The 16,142-nt window shown below is 47.0% G+C and overlaps 1 protein-coding gene across 4 annotated transcripts in view; it reads right to left on the bottom strand.

Moving 5' to 3' along the window:
- Positions 1-1,903: 1,903 nt before the first annotated feature.
- SHROOM3 (shroom family member 3) overlaps positions 1,904-16,142 on the bottom strand; it is a 60,065-nt gene continuing 45,826 nt past the window's right edge. For all 4 annotated transcript variants that reach the window (XM_037392677.1, XM_037392692.1, XM_037392686.1 and 1 more), the window contains exons 8-10: positions 15,917-16,067; positions 11,406-11,678; positions 1,904-10,774 (exon numbers count right to left, since the gene is read on the bottom strand). In XM_037392677.1, coding sequence (XP_037248574.1) covers positions 10,415-10,774; positions 11,406-11,678; positions 15,917-16,067 — 784 coding nt within the window. In that variant the 3' untranslated portion in view covers positions 1,904-10,414. The remainder of the gene's footprint in view (positions 10,775-11,405; positions 11,679-15,916; positions 16,068-16,142) is intronic.

Raw genomic sequence — 16,142 nt, 5'->3', positions numbered from 1 at the left:
ATCTGTGTGCCTACTTACACTGCAGCCTTGCAGCTGGTACAGAGTTAGACCATGTGCCAGGCAAAGCATGATTTACTGTGAGTAAAGCTACTGTAGCAGTAGTTGCTCCCTTGACCCTGTTTGCTGCAGTGAGTGGTCACTGGCTATTTGGTTTCTAAACTCTGGGACTAGTCCCAGCTGGGGAATAAAACTCAAATAAGTGAATGCTGGGCACCTGTTGTGCCATCTCTGACCAAAAAGTGCTGATCGCATCCCCTTGCTGAGGGTGAGGGACTGACAGGGAACAGGGCATAGCTTGTGCTCTTGCAAACAGCTTTGCTTTTCAAGAACATGCTCGGCAGTTGAGTGTGGTGTAGGCTGGCACAAAAAGGAGTAGAGCAGGCAAGTCAGACTAACTGTACTTGCCAGGGGAAAAGACTGGAAGGTGAAGCCTGTCAGTGCTTAGGTGTGAGGTCTTTGATGATCCAGTCAGTCTGTGCTGCTTCACGAACTGATGTTTTGATGCTGTCAGAGACCCGGTATCATTTTGTACCATGGAGCTGGTGGCTTAGCAACATCTCAGGTATAGGTGATGAGCCAGGTAGTAGCCCAACACCTGGCTGCTAAGCTCCAGCTGAGGGCTGTATTCAACAAGGCTACTAGAGGTATTAACTCCTGAGTGCACCAAGCACAACTAGTTGCACTTAGGCAGACAAAAAAGAAAAAAGCTTAGCAGTCTCCTCTGCTTACAACCTCTTTGCTCTGCTTGTGCAATGCCTTGGAGTGTGTCTGCTACTGCTATTCCCCAGCTGCCTGCTAGCCATGCCTATCCATGACAGGGCTGGAGGTGGGGCTGCTGCAGCATTTCAGGATCTGATAAAAGGTAAAGAAGTCCTGCCTGCTGTGGAGAGTTGGGAGCCTGGGCAGGTTGCCCAGGTTAGGGTGCTGGCTCTGTGACTGCTGAAGCTACAGCAGTGCTGCCCCAGAGCAGTTCAGCTGGTAACTGACTGCTAGTGAGGTCTTCCCTTAGCCGGTGCTGCTGAAGTGGTGGAATTTGACTCCTGTTGGCTAATCTCTCTCAGAAGGGCTGTTCTAGACTAGGGCTGCATTTGCTGCACCTTTGAACAGCTGAGCAGCTGGGCCAGCTGCTTGGGTAGTGGCAATACCACTCTGCACAGTACCTCGGCCATTTGAAGATTTTTATGGAGAAGCTGACAGGCTGCAAGCCTGTTGCCTTCTGGCCAGCACGATTGGTGCACAGCTGTAATACTGTTCAGATCTGTACTGCAGCAGGTGCCGGAGGGCTGGGTATGCCCGTGAGTGATGGGGGGTGGATTTTCTTTGGAGGGCAGACCCTCTTGTTCTACTGATGTCCTTTTCTCTCTGCTGTTTGATAACCCTCATTATGGAGGCCTTGCAGCTCTGCCAGAAGGGCATGAGTTGCAGCTGTGTCTTGCCAGGCAGCCTTTGGGCACAGACATGGTGACTGTGGATAGTCAGGGCTCTTCCTCTTTGCTCTCCCAAGCTGATGCAGCTAATGACAGTAAGGGACCTGGTGTGCAAATAAGCAGGAGGCTTTCTGGGCACCTGCCCTGCTGGGGAGGGGTGTGTGTGTGTCTGGGGAACACACCAAAGGGCTCTGCTGCAGTACCAGTGTTCAGCAAAAGTTTCTGCTCTGCACCTACTAGAAGGGTGGGCAAGGGGTTGCTGCAACCTACCTCCTGTGTGGGAGAAGGACAGATGCGCCCTGCATGGCAGGGGGCTGGCTGCAGGACTATCTCATTTGACACCAACAAGGGCACAGATAATAGTGCTTATAATTCCTGTTCTGCATATACTGTGTTATTTACAGTATAGGATGTTTTTACTAGGCAAAGGATAAGACCAGTCTTGCTGATGCTTTGCCTCATCAAGTAAGTCTTGATTTTTTTTTTGAAGGCTGTTGGTACTTGGGGTGGGGGGTTGGGGAAAAGGGGATGGCCTTTGTCTTGTTTTCCCCTCTATCCCTGTGTTACATTAGCTGCCTGAAGGTAAGCTAAGTGATGAAGCATACAAGTGCTTTAAAGTTAAACGAGACTTTATGTTGCAGAGGCACAGGAGAGCTTACAGCTGGTCCCTTTGCTGTCCCTGTTCCTGGCTGCCCTGATTAAATGAGCTTTATGTCTCTCGGCACTGACAAAAACAATGCTGATGTCGTTTTTGCCTGTTAAGCTGGCAGTCCTGATTTCTAGGTAGGTTAGCTACAAGTGTCCCTGACTGCTATGCTCAGGCTACAAACAGTGCCTTCCTGGGGGCTACCCCTTTCTCGTACTTTCCAAAGAGTTAATTTTGGCTTATTCTGCTTTCTAATGCTGGCAGCTCCCACTAAGGAGACCACAAAACAGGAGAAAGGGTAGGAAGGAAGCATGCCTTTGCCAGCTCTTCCTGCCTCTTCAGTTTTGTTCTCCCGTGTCCCAGAGCCATAAATAATCCTGTTCCTATAAGTAAGACCGGTAAACAGGCAGAGTAAATGCGAAGTACCCTGGCTGGCTCCTAGACTGATGACAAGACTTTGGCTAGAGCAATCGGGAAAGCAAGAATGCTATGCCCTGCTGCAGGCAGAGGGTCACAGTGAATGTAAAAGCAGGGCTTGTCCCTGCCGTGTATGCTTTCCTGGAAGTGCAAAGTGAACTCAGCTTGTCAGTACCTCTGTGAAGACCCTGAGCCCTGCTTGCTTTGGGGAGGAGCAGAAAGCACCACAGCATGACCTAACAGTGTGGGGTTTATTTTTTATTTATTTAAATCCTGCATCATGTGTAGTCAGTCTTGCAGTGCAGCAACACATCCTGACAGGAGCCGACAGCCTACAGGAAGAATCTGCCCCTTGGTTGCCCGAACACTGAGACTGAAGTGGTGGTGGAGGAAACAATACTGATCCCTGTTGAGAGGGATGCATTTGCTAAATCCTGCAAGTCTGCTGATCTGTACTCTGCCTCCATCCCTGGCTATTCACGAGGAATCAAAGCTCTACCACTTGATTTCCTTACAGGGTCATGGCAGGGAAAATTGGACCTTGAAAACCCTGCAAAATAGCTGCAAGCCTTTGTGTTACAACATGGAGATTTAGATGGGGTACTAAGAAAAATTTCTTCAGGGTGGTCAAGCACTAGAACAGGCTGCCCAGGGATGTGGTTGAGTCACCATCCCTGGAGGTATTTAGAAGATGTGTACATGTGGAACCTGGGGACATGGGGTCGAGTTAGTAATATTAGGATAATGATTGGACTCAATGATCTTAAGGGTCTTTTCCAACCTAAATGATTCTATGAACACAAATTAAGTGATGTATGTTAACACCTCATGTCTAGGAAGAGTAGAACAAATACCCAGTTGAAGAAGAGATTAATTTGGAAACAGTAGATGTGACAGGAATTAAAATCTCATGCAAGACCTAGAAGAACAGTGATGGCTAAGACAGACCAGCAGCTTTGTCTCCTCAAAAAATAACTTCTCCCTAAGCAATTCACATTGACTTCACTTGACAGAAATAGGCCATCCAAATGACTCTGTAGCAACACAAGCATGCCACACTGTTCAGCACAGTCTCAAAAGACAGTTGCAGGACACTGTGCACCTAGAAACTGTGCATGGTGTATGTGCAGCATGTAGGAGAGTGCTAGGGAAGCTGACGGGCAATCCAGATAGTGGTGGAGCATGGGAAGCCGGCTGGGTCACTTACCACTGGAATTTACAAGCAAAATGGTGCAAGACAACTTATTCTCAACAGTGGATATAAGAGACTAACTGACATCTGTTGTACAAAATGAAAAGGTGATCACCAGCCAGCTTTGCAAGAGCTCTCTGTGCTGGTAGTTGTCTTCGTTTGTCTCCTCACCTCCCACTCCTTGGTCTCAGCTTCAACATTTACAAACCAAAGGGAACTTCTGTCGCTTACTTTCAGAAAGCCAGCTTCAAACCATAAGCTGCATTATCTGATAACTGCTGCCCACCCCACCCCACCTCACCTTCTGGTGCAGAGCATGGAAAACCTTAACCACGCAATTCCCCTTTGCTGTAGCATGAGGGAGGCTGGGTGCTGCTGGCTCAGGCTCCTAGTACAGACTGTGGTGAGCTGTCTGTGAGCAGAAGCCAGGGGATGAGGGCAAGTCCTGTCACGCAGCTGGGGACACCACTGGGCCTGCAAGCCATACTGAGATCCCCCAGATGTGTGCACCACCATGCTCACACACGCTGGGGCCCTCCCTCTGAGGACATCCCTGTGGAAACCAACCCCCCAATGCACCTGCTTTCCAAGAAAAACTGGGATGTTCTTCCCCCTCAACCCCAACCCGGCTGCTCCACAGGAGACCCAGGCTGAAAAGCCTTCCTACGTGAGGGAAAAAAAAAAGTATAAAAATATCTGATCTACTCACATTTTCTCAGCAGGCTTCAGGCTGAGGTGTGGGTCCTCCTGGCCGGCTGTCCCTCCTTAGCCCTGATGACTACACAGGTGCTAGCTGTATAAAACACACCTGGAGGGGGGGCAGCAAGCCCTGCTATAATTTTTAGCGGTTTTGGTGAGGGTTGGGTGCTGGGATGTGTCCCCCCTGGTGTTCCCTCTGCTGCGCAGAGCTCCCTTCAGCAGTGTGATGTAAAATGGCTCCTTCGTGAGGTAAAATGGCGCCCGCCACAAAACCAGCTGGGGGAGCCAGAAGAAACCTCTGCATAAAGCTACTTTCTCCTCCAAAACCTCCTGCAGTAGCTTCTAATTTTCAAAAGCCATCCTTTCTAGTCTTGCCTGGATCCTTTTTTTAGACACAGCCTTATTTTAGCTCAGCAAAACACCTGTGGCACGACAAGCTCTGCAAAAGCGGGTCCCTGGTGAGCGGTTTCCTCAGAATTTGGTCATGCCTTGACCAGCTTTTATTCTCCCCAGCTGAACTATGTGGGGGTTTTTATTATTATTTATTTTTTCATTTTCGTCCTAAAAATTCACTCAGTGCTAAAACAAACATGAACAGAAGTACTGCTGGCTTTCCTTGTTTAATTTGAAGGCTATCTGCTCACAGAGCAGAAAGACATGGTCTCAAGCTGCAAATCACAGAGGAAAAAGCTGCCCGGCTCACAGGTACCATATTTTCTTTACAGTGTAGCAGAAAATGAGCCCTTTTTCCTAATCCCAAATCCCAATCCACTGATACCCCTACAAACCCAGCTGAGGGTGATGAGCCTGGCTGGCTCCAGCTCCCCACCATCTCGCAATGGGCAACAAGAAAGCAGATTTTTGCAAGGATTTTTAGCACTAACGTGCAGCAAGCAGCACAAAGGCCACAGCTGCAGTTGGAGAGGCTGTGTTACTGTATGCACATAAGCAACAGCATAACATGCATGTGCATAAGCATCTGGCAAGCACCCTTCCGACTACCTGACACCCCGAATGCAACCTATTTCTGCAGCTTGTATTGCAGAGGGACAGCAGAGTCTGGCCAAGCCAGGCAGGAAAGGACTGTCTCCTAGACTGAGACCACTCTGGCCACATAAATAAATTCAGTTGCACAACACGAACGATGTTTGTTCAGTAATGTATTGCTAGAAAACCCCTGTAATACATGAGAGGTGTACGATGCTTAGCTTACATGCAAAGGCACAAGCAATAGTCCTGTAGGAACACAGCCAAACCATAACGCTACACCACAGTCAGCATGCATCCCCTCTGGAAGGGATATAAAGGAAGAAACAGCTCTTAGGTGAATCAAGGCCAGACGTAAACACTGGCCTGGTGGATGGCTGAATAAGGCATGGAGAAACCTGGGGATCAGGTCTCTAGATAACACCCCTAGTTTGCTCATACTGCTGTAAAGCATAGGCTCTCCAATGAAAAGCTTGCTCTGTTTCACATTTTGCAAATGACAAGTCACTGTTCATGTTAATATTCAGGATTTGCGTGGAGTGAGTATGAAATGCTGTCCAGTTTGGTTTACTTGCTTCTCTTGTTTACTGGTCTAAACAACCACGACAGCAGCAGAGTTGTAGAGATGATGAATCAGGCCTGACAAACAAACTGTTTTGGGGCTGTGTGTTTTGACCTTTTTGTTAGGTAACCTTCACAAAAGATTTTGATGTATAAACTTACAAGCAACAGACCTTAGCATGTAAACACTCTTCACTAGATTGAGTCTTAAGGAAAGCATCTGACATGAATACTTTGTGACCCTCAATTGCTCAAGGGCTCAGATAGAAAAAAAGCAAATTGTAAGCCAGATGACTAGATTTTCACGGTGCTTATATCACGTGGCACAGCATGTGGCAGAGCAGACTGTAGGCACAGTGTATTGCTGTGATCATGTGAGGACTTAAGGAGAGCAAGGCTTAAAAGACCTGCTTCAATATCCAGCGCAACAGACAGCATCACCATGCAAGTGCATACCTCATCTTTTCCTGTTCCCCTGTGCTGGGTCTGGGTGCTATGACAGCAACGCAGTCTGATTGTGCCCAAAGCCCAGGAAAAGTGCACTCCAGCTCTCTAGTGCCAAGGCGACAGCCTGAGCAGGAGGCTGTGGAATGATGATTTGTATCTGCCTTTTTCCTGAAAGGTCCCTCAGAAACCGGCTGGAAGTTGAAGGTAATAATTTAAGGAATTCTGACTCAGGAAAAATGCTATGTTCCTAACCATGATGTGCAAATGCAACGTAACATAACGGGCAATGGGGTACCGCCTTGCTTTTGCATAACTAGCTTTTACTTTGAACTGGCAACGTATGTCAAAAGTGTAACTGCTTTGTCCTTACTAGGATTTTTCCTCAAACTAGTGCAGTGAGACTGTGTGCTTCACCCTGTGCTGAAGGCATCGACTGTAGCCAGCTGAAGGAGCCGGGTAGCTGTTGCAGGATCCTTCAACAGTCGTCGGAATGCTCCAGAGACAGCTTTGGAGAAGGCGCTTGACTCAGGTAATCTGAACTGACTTGGGAGTCTCATCCACTGGTCACCTATGGAGGGAAGCCACACAGGCTGGCCAGCAAACTCAGCCAGTGCAGCTGTCCCTGTGGCAGGGTGGGAGCTAGGGTATTCCATTGCGATATCCCAAACAGATGTTTCCATTCTAAAAATAAGACTAATTTTTAGCAAAAATTCTCACCTGTTGAGAACCACTGTTTGTTGCGAGATGTGTTTTGAATAATTTGTTTTTAACATGCTTTAATGCCTAGCCTCTGCTGCAGTTGCAAGGGGAAATACCCCAGCTCTGGGATGCACAAGACTGCATTTTGGGGAATGGGTAGCAATGCAAATCATGCTCGCTGTACTTAGCTTACTGGCTTTCTCCACAGCGGCCACATCACTACAGGTACAGATGTAAAAATCTCATGTAGCCGGACCCAAAATTCAGATTTGTTTCAGTAAGTTTACAAGGACTAGACAGTAAGTGTAAAATGCTGCCCATGGTATTCCTGGCCCATGAAATCATGTCACCACTTCGGGAAATGAGTTTCCATTATACTCTGGTTTTTAAAACACAAGGGAAAAGCAAGGTGGGATAAGGAGCAATGAATAGGATGCCCTTTTTGCCAAAGGTGCTGAGAAGTAAATCTGTTGGTTTGGCTAATATTTAATTACCTTTAAATACATGTTAAGATGTGCTTCTACCAAACTCAGCAAACCCTGCAGTCAGGAGAGCAATTTTTGAACAAAGTTAGTTGTGTGAAGACAGTTTCCCTAATGATAAACTTCCCAGCACTTTGAACAGAAATACGGGCTTTAAAACTCATTTTTCACCTGGACACCTAAGCTGTTATAAAAATGTAAGTAACTATCACTTGCCCCATTAGTTGATGCTTGTGTGTACAGTGGGATCATGTGTAGGACGTTCATCATCAGCCCCCAAATGTGCTGGACCACAGAGTCATGCCAAACGTCTGAATTTCCTGTAAACCACCGTGAACTCTTAACCTCCAAATTTTTGGCCGGAAACCCAACAAAAGAAACCATTTTACACACTATTTAGTAAAGCCTTATATACCACCACCACAAAGCTGGCCAACTGCCTGCCACTTGGAAACACTTGCCTCGTAGCGTAATGCCAGCATGCAGAGTGACGATTGCCATCAATCATGCATCCCGTGTGGGAAAAGGTGGCTGGACCTCGCAGCGTGCACAGCCCAAGGTGCTCCCCCTGAAGTCTGTGCTGGTTCCCGGAGCACACAGGCAGGCCCTGTTTGGACGGGAGGCTCTTCCTGACCTGAGGGTAGGCTGCATGACTTTCTTTTTCAGGAAAGAACTTACTAAATGGAAAATGCCCTCCTGGCTGGTCTCAGGCTGTTCACAAAGGCCTGCCAGATTTGCCACGTCTTTTTGATTTGTTTTAAGCATGGGATGGAGAGGTGGCTGCAAAAAAAAAAAATCAGTATTAAAACAACTTATAAATATAATAAACTGAAGTACTGTGTAGGATGGATGTTTTTTAGGAAAAACTGAATGTTTTGATTGGCTTGAAACAGCTCCCCTCACTGTCTTTCTGAAACTCCATTCAAATAAATAATTATTCTTGAGTCACCCCAAAAATACTTTTCCCTCCAATTTTGTTTTTGATTCAGCTATTAAGCATAAAAATCAGGTCCCCTGCTTAGGATTCTCATGAAACGCTGTAGGACCCTGAACAGCATTCAAGTTCAGAAGTAATGAAAAGGATGTTTGTTGTCAACACAGGTAATTGCCTCGCTGCTTCTTGAGCCATTCCATAACCAGGTAGATTTTCTTTTGGCTGTTGGAGAACCGATGCTTGGTATGACAGAAGGGCATTGGCACTTTCTTTAGTCTGCCAAGCTGCTCGTGGAAGAGCTGTGATGTGAGCTATTAAAAAACCAAGGGGATTTAAAACCAGTGCTGAAAGCAATGAATGTTGCAATTTTCAGTCACATACTAGAGTTGAAATTCGAAAAGCCACTTAAGTGAAATCCCTGCTCTGGTCCTGGTGGCAAGATAGGATGGGATGCACAATGCAACACCCTGGAGAAAGGATAAACCTGAACTGTGGCTGCAGCAGGAAATCCCTGCAAGGTTAGAAGAGAGGCAACCTGAATGTGGCTCATCAGCCACAGTGGTCATCTGTTCGTGCAGCTTCTAGCCATTTCATTCAGACAGTGATGCAGCTTGTTAGAGAGGAAAGCACGTTCCATACAGAAAAGGGGGTTTGCCCCAATGTGCTTTGCTGACTGCAAATGGGCAGCAATTCTCCAGCACTTGGTTAAGTCGATACAGTAAAGTTCAGTCAGGCAAATTTAGTTACCCCAGGCTGCCCTGACTAGGAAATAATCCAATAGTCTTTATGGTAGGGTCTTGTCTAACCAGGGTGCACATTATCATCACATGTGCATGATTTCTGTGGGTAGGAAGAGAATATTGGATTTCGAGTTAATGCCTCTTCTAGCTTGTAAAATAATTTCTGATGAAGTGGGGTCAGACAAATGAGGTATTGCTGTATGAAAAAAGTCCTATTCCACATCATCCCTTCACAAAAACAGGCCTAGAAATAATGTCATCAGCTATCCCTCTCACAGTTCACGGAAATGCATTCAGGCTGCAACAATAACACAGACCACGAGTTAGATTATTCAAAACAATGACAGACTCTGTGCCACGCTCCCACAGTCAGTCCAGACCCGAGTTTGTTGCTTCACGCTAACGTGGACTCCTGAGATGCAGGTTCTCATAAACGCATATTTAAACTCCAGAATCAGAGAATCACAAGATCCAGAAGAGGACAGATTGTATTTTCCTGGTCAAAATCTCCTTCACAAGGCCACTGAAGGTATATTTAACATGTGTTGAAACAGGTTGAAGCTTCTTCTGGTAGCCCTTTATTATATTAAAAAACAACAACAACAGCAACAAAACCACGAAGAGATGTTCCAAGCTAATGCATGACTATCTTTGGGGTTCCCTCTTTTTGTTAAGGTTTTCATAAAATACAAAATTAAATGTCTTTTCTACATACAGAACAAAGTAGAATCAAGTAACTGATTAGAGTATGTACAAAACCTTACACATTCTGTCTTGTTTTTAAAAAATATAAATATCAATAGTGTTCAGTAGAATGGGTTGGTTTTATTTTTAAGGCTTCATTCTTTTAGATCCTTCATTATTTAATGAGGCGCCAGGTAGGCAGGAAAGGGAGGGAAGAGAGGAGGTCATGTTTTTTATTAAAGGTAATGCATTTAATTCTCGTGAGCCTCTTCCTCATCTCTGGCAGGAGGAGATTTTCCCCCACATTGATTTAAGTTTCCAGGAAGCAGAGGTGGAAGGAAAGGAAAATAAAACCTTTAGTATTGCTATTTTTTTCCTTCATTAAAATCTTGTTTTAAACCTGTCTCTGTTCATTGTCTTTGTAGAGAACCATCTGCCCAGTACTTGGATTAAATAGACTTGAGCAGGAGGACTGTATCCCAGGTCCACCTGGGAAAGGTTAGAGTGAGGAAGAGACTGCTGGAGGTGTTTTACCACCGACCCCGGCGGAGGTAGCAAATGCTGCAGCTAGGGCAGCTGCTGCTGTTGCATCCCTGGGCGTGAAGTCTGTGGGGAGGCTTTCCATCAGGCACTTGAGCTGTTCCTGACCCAGTTTGATTTTATCGTCTAGCTCTCGCTGCTCTATGAGGAGCGCGGACTTCATCTTTACAAAGTGCTGGTAATCCTGGAGCTGTTCCTCAGAGAGGTAGTTGCCCAGGATCTCCAAGACCACCCGTTCTCGGCGGTCAAGGTTTTCCTTCAGTTCCCGGGCATCTTCATGCTGGCCAGCCAGCAGTTTCCTCTTCTCATTCAGCGAACTCTGCACACACCAGAGAGAGCGCTTCAGTATCAGCAGCACCAAACTCACTGATTCCCCCCTCTCCTTCCTCCCGACACCGTTTGCTGCCTCTGGGGGAGGTGGGATGGCTGCTAAGCTCCCAGAAACGCAGTCAAAAGCGTGGGGGAGGAGGATGACTGAGCCCCACTGTATCAGACTCTGAATGTTCTAGTCAATGGGGGGCAGAAAGCCCTTCAAGAAAATCTGTAAAACTTGCTTGAAAGCAACAACTACCAGGAAAATCTGGCTTTGCTTCTCACAGCCACCCAAATAATGTTAAATTGCAGCTTCAACTGAGGCAAAAGGCAAAAGAGTTGTTCCACAATGCACAACAACATACAGCCTTGCCTCCAGCTGCGGGTCATAGACCTGCTGTCCCAAACACAGCCATTCTGTTTTGAGACAAAAGCCACAGGATCCAAGACATTTATACAAACCAGGACCAAGATTCCCTGGGATGGAACTGCATTTGCCACTGCTTATAAATAAGCACTAAGACACCTGCCTTCCTGTGAACCTTTGGAGATCCTAGCTTATAAAAGCACCTTCTTGTGACTGCTGTTGTCCCGCACCCTGAAAAAGGCCCAGAGGCTGTGGCTGTGCAGATACGTACCCGCTCTTCACTGTTGGCGTTTTCCCCCAGACTACTCAGAACGTTCTCTACGCGAGCCAGGCGTCCCGAGAGGGAGAGCAAGAGGTTCACCACCTTATCCAAATCGCCAATGAACATCTTGTACTTGTCAAACTCATTAGGTTTGCATAGCTTGCTGATCAACAGCTCCACCTCCTCTCCAAGAGCATTATTCATCTTAATGTCTGCAAGCAGACCCTCCTTGGCTTCCTTCAGGATTTCCAGCTTGTGGGTCAAGCTCCCGATGAGCTCAGCCTGTCAGAAGGGAAACATATTGCCACATCAGTCATTACCATGATCACCTTGGTCACATGCATGATGACAACAAGAGGATATGGCTACAGTTCCTGAGGAACAGGGTCAAGCCAGCAACAGTGCACAAAGACGACATTAAGGAGGAAACAGAGAAAACTCTGGACTTCCACATCTAGGTGATAATCTGAATACGCGGTCAGATTGTAAGAAGCTGTATTTGTTCTGCTATCAATGAACGTTTAGAAAAGAGACATCTGATTTGATGTACCATATTCTAATACCCAGCTACCTACACCTGAAAGATGTATGTTCTTTAAAGTCTCTAAGGGAAAAGAGCTACAGCCACATCTCCTACATATTCCCCACTCCCTGCTCCAGCCTTGTTTGGATGTTGTATTTCTTATGACCCAGAACTGTACAAAACCACCGGCAGAAAAATGAATTTAAGCTGTATGAATGGTATGGCAGGAGGCTGAGCTGACACTCACTAGTTACACATGGCTTAGCAAGAAAAAAGGAATTACTACATATTTTCCCCTCCTATAGTACCCTGAAACTACCGACTGCTTCAAACTTGTCTGCCTCAGTGTTGAGGTGCAAGCCTCAAATTCAGCTGTGACCAAAACTCCCTGCCTGTGCAGGCACTGCCTCACACACAGAGGCATCAAGAAGCATTTACACCAAAGATGCTCTAAATTTACTCAGTGACTGAACAAAGACGCGGAGAGCGCACACCCATTTTGTGAAAATGCTGGCAACTGTTTCACTGCTGAAGAAAAGGAGGCCCCCAGGGTTCAGTTACTCGAGAAACAGCAGTGCTGCACATGTGCTGGAGATCCTGATTTCTGTTAGGATTTAGGGAAAAGACATGCAAAAGTCTATGGCCTGGGGCCTGGAATTCTTGCTTCCGTTTACTCAGAAGTGAGAGCACAGAGAGCAGGAAAAGCTTTTCATACAAGGGTTAGGTATTTTCCAGTTTATGCACCGCTGAGGCGCCATTACGTGTACGTAAATGTACTCTGCATACAAACACCGCAGGATGAAATAGAAGTAAATCACAAGGCTGCCTGAAAATACTATCTCAAAGTCTTCTTTCCGTCAAAGCCGACGGTCATTTCAAGTAGGAAGGCAGTCTACTTCAAAGAAGAAAGGATCTGCAAACCCAGGTCAGGCTGGGGGTTGCTCTGAACCAGCCCTTATCCCCAGCAGTAGCCTGGCAGAGTGGGGTTTAAAAGGCTGGGTTTGCAGCCGGGAAGTTAACAGCACTGTTTAGCCAGACACCACTAGATGGTATGCTCTGCATGCGTCCTCTGGAGTGCATGGTTTCCTGGCTGCACTACAGTCTACTGTCAGCTTCCACATGTACGCAAGGACTGAATAAAATGCAATTTTCTGTTAAAACAAACGTCAGCTATCAGGCTTATACTGGAATGACTGCTAAATCATGGTGTTTGTTACCTGGGAGGAGAGGAGAGCAAAGGTGGTACTAAATCCCACCTGCTAGGATAAGGGACAGCCAAAACTCCTTTAGTTGGACTCTTCCCTCAGTAGAACAGGTAGCACCCAGAGACAAGAACCAAAACTCGCCCTTCCCTGTGCCTATGATGCTAATGCCACCTTCAAAAGAAAGATCCAGAGTCCTCACCAGTTGATTGCTGGACCAAACCCTGAGGGCAAAAGAAGGGATCTCTTTTCAAGGATTATGATGCTAGGGGAAAACTCTATAGCAGGACCCTATAGGCTGGACACAAAGTCTGGCATTAACTTCAACAGGTTTTCAGAAGGACCGAGCTGCTCGGAACTGGCACTTGTTCCTCCCTGCTCCAGGAGTTTTGCTCAAGGTGCACACCGGCCCTCCAACCATAGCCGGATGCTGCGGGACTGTAGGGAGTGACATACCTTTGTTCTGAAGGCATGGGAGCTGGAGGGAGACTGCAAAATACTTGCTTTGTGTTCATTAATCAGGGACTCTCCTGCAATCCCAAGTGCCAACCAATATAGCTCCTTTGCATCCTTACAATGGAAATGAGCTTGGTTTATCCAAATGACCTCTCAGAGTAGCTGCCTTTTCAGATAATGACTATGCAAACGTTGTTTCACACAGACCGTGAACAAACATGCCAGGCAGATCTTGCTGTCTGGGCCTAGTCACTCCCATCTATTTCTGTTTTTCCATGCAAATGTAACCTTTCAGGCCTGGGACTTGTCCTCCATGGCAGGCTCACATCTACTTGCAAGCCCGTCAGATGCTTGAAGCGTGTCCACTGACTCCTTGGACCAGCACCTTCATCTTAATCGCTCCCTACCTTTCACATTGGTATAAGCAGGCGGCTCGCTTTCAAGTGAACAGCACCCCAAGAATCGATCAAATGCTACAGGCAGCAGCTGCGACTACCTTTGAAGCTGGGTGCTCTACAACCGAAGTCTTGGGCTAGATAATTAAAGCAGCAGACAAAGGCCTTAGGCAAGTGCTTTTGATTAGCAACACATGTATGATCTATCTGTGTAGACTTGCCACCCTGAATCTGTGTAGGACCACAGAAATAAGAGATGGCAGGCACAGCAAGGATCTCTAACCCATTCCAATAGCATGGCACGACAGCTCCTAAAGACTTGACAGGGTCCTACCTGCACCTCAAATGCTCCACAAAATAGGGCTAATTACTCACTTGGTACTCATAATTTGTGTTACAGAGCATCTTGATGAAGGTCGCATTCTAGCTGTCCTTGTATTACAGCCTGGTAGGGAGCAGATTTTGCTTTTCAGATAAAAGCTGAGAACAGAAACAGTAAGGCAATACGAGAGAGAGCTGAGCTCTCCAAATCAGGGCTGCAGGACAAACTGCATACTCGCAAACATCACCCAGCCTCAGATCTCTCTGCTTTTTTATACTTTGCATGGGGATGAAGACCCAGAGGGAAAAGGTGTAGTTGTGCCAGAGACACATACATTCTCTGCACTTTGACTTAGAGCAGGGGTCCTCAAACTACGGCCCGCGGGTTGGATACGGCCCCCCAGGGTCCTCAATCCGGCCCCCGGTATTTACAGACCCCCCCTGACCCCCCCTCCCCGCCAGGGGTTGGGGGGGGAAACCAAGCAGCCGCAGATGGCTGCCTGCCACTTCATCTGCGTGCCGGCCCCCTGGTTAAAAAGTTTGAGGACCCCTGCCTTAGAGGCTGAGTTTGAGAGCCTTTCTTTAAATCCATGTCTGATTTCAGTGCAGGAAGAATTAAGTACTATTTTACAGCATATGGGACTTGCACGAATATTTGTGTCTTTCAGTATGTTTAAACTCTGCTGTTGTACAAACAGCATGAAATATGGGCTGTGCTGGCTGTGCTGCTCTGTCCAGCGCAGCGTAGGATGTTTTTAATTTACAGGCAGGCAGGCAGGCAGGCAGAGCTGCTTTTGACACAAAGGTAGGAGGCGTGTGAAGGGAGGCACAGACAGGCAACTACCTGCCTGTGGCTCCTTGGGATCTGTGAGCTTCGCAACATTGTCTGTAATTACCAGGTAACCAATGTGAGGCAACCACAGGGACAAATTAGAAGGCCCTGCAAAGGCCCTGGGAGACAGGGCACCTAAGCCTACAGCAAGAACTGCAGGGGCCATTGCTCGGTGAAATGTAGCCGCAATAAAAGAGGAAAATGTTTCCTCCTCTCCTGCTCTGCTCTCCTCCCACCCAAGTCGTTGCATGGAAGTTGTGCTGACTGAGCTGCTGAGGTGCACATGGCTTTCAGCAGGTCAGTGAAACGGTAAGGCGTAGGGGGAAAAAAGTAACCAATGTTTCTTTGGAGGCAGTGAGTGCTGACAGCAGGTAAACTGGGTGAATTTGCTTCACTGAAGAGGAAAATCCTAGGGTAAAACCTCGTCACTAGCTAGACTCTGTTCCTAACCTGCGCTGTCCTTGCTTATCACTTCACCTCTCCCTTTTCCTTCCTCGCTATGGGACAGGGACTGCCTATTGCAACCTGTACGCTCAGCATTTGGCATAATATAGACCCGCCTCGGGGCTGTGGAAGATTTGTACTCGGATTTGCAGTGAGTACTCAGGTTAGCTCTCTGGTCAGTCTGGGTCATCCTAACAAAGCTTCACAGGTGGCCTAAATGCACCAAGCCCCCACGCAACTTGGGACCTCCAAAAGCTGATATCAAATTAAAGTCCACTTTACTTTAGGGCTTATTCTTATGTCAGAAATGTAACCAGCAAATAAATGGTGGTGTGTGCTGAATTTACCTTCTTCTCATTGATGTCCAGCAGCTCCTCCTCCTCATCTATTTCTTCTGGCAAGTCCTTGATTTTATTCAGCAATTCTGCTTTGGGTGCTGAAACGTTGTAATAAGCAGGACAGGTGACCAGGGTTACAGGAGCTTCCTTTTCTTCTCTCCTACATCACAGCGAAGAAAAAGGAGGAGTTGAGTCCGAGCCTGACTTTTACCCATGCCTAGATTCATGGTTTTCC

This window comes from Falco rusticolus, chromosome 1 (assembly GCF_015220075.1).
Source record: "Falco rusticolus isolate bFalRus1 chromosome 1, bFalRus1.pri, whole genome shotgun sequence".
Classification (NCBI taxonomy): domain Eukaryota; kingdom Metazoa; phylum Chordata; class Aves; order Falconiformes; family Falconidae; genus Falco; species Falco rusticolus.
This window is presented reverse-complemented; position numbering and strand designations above follow the sequence as displayed.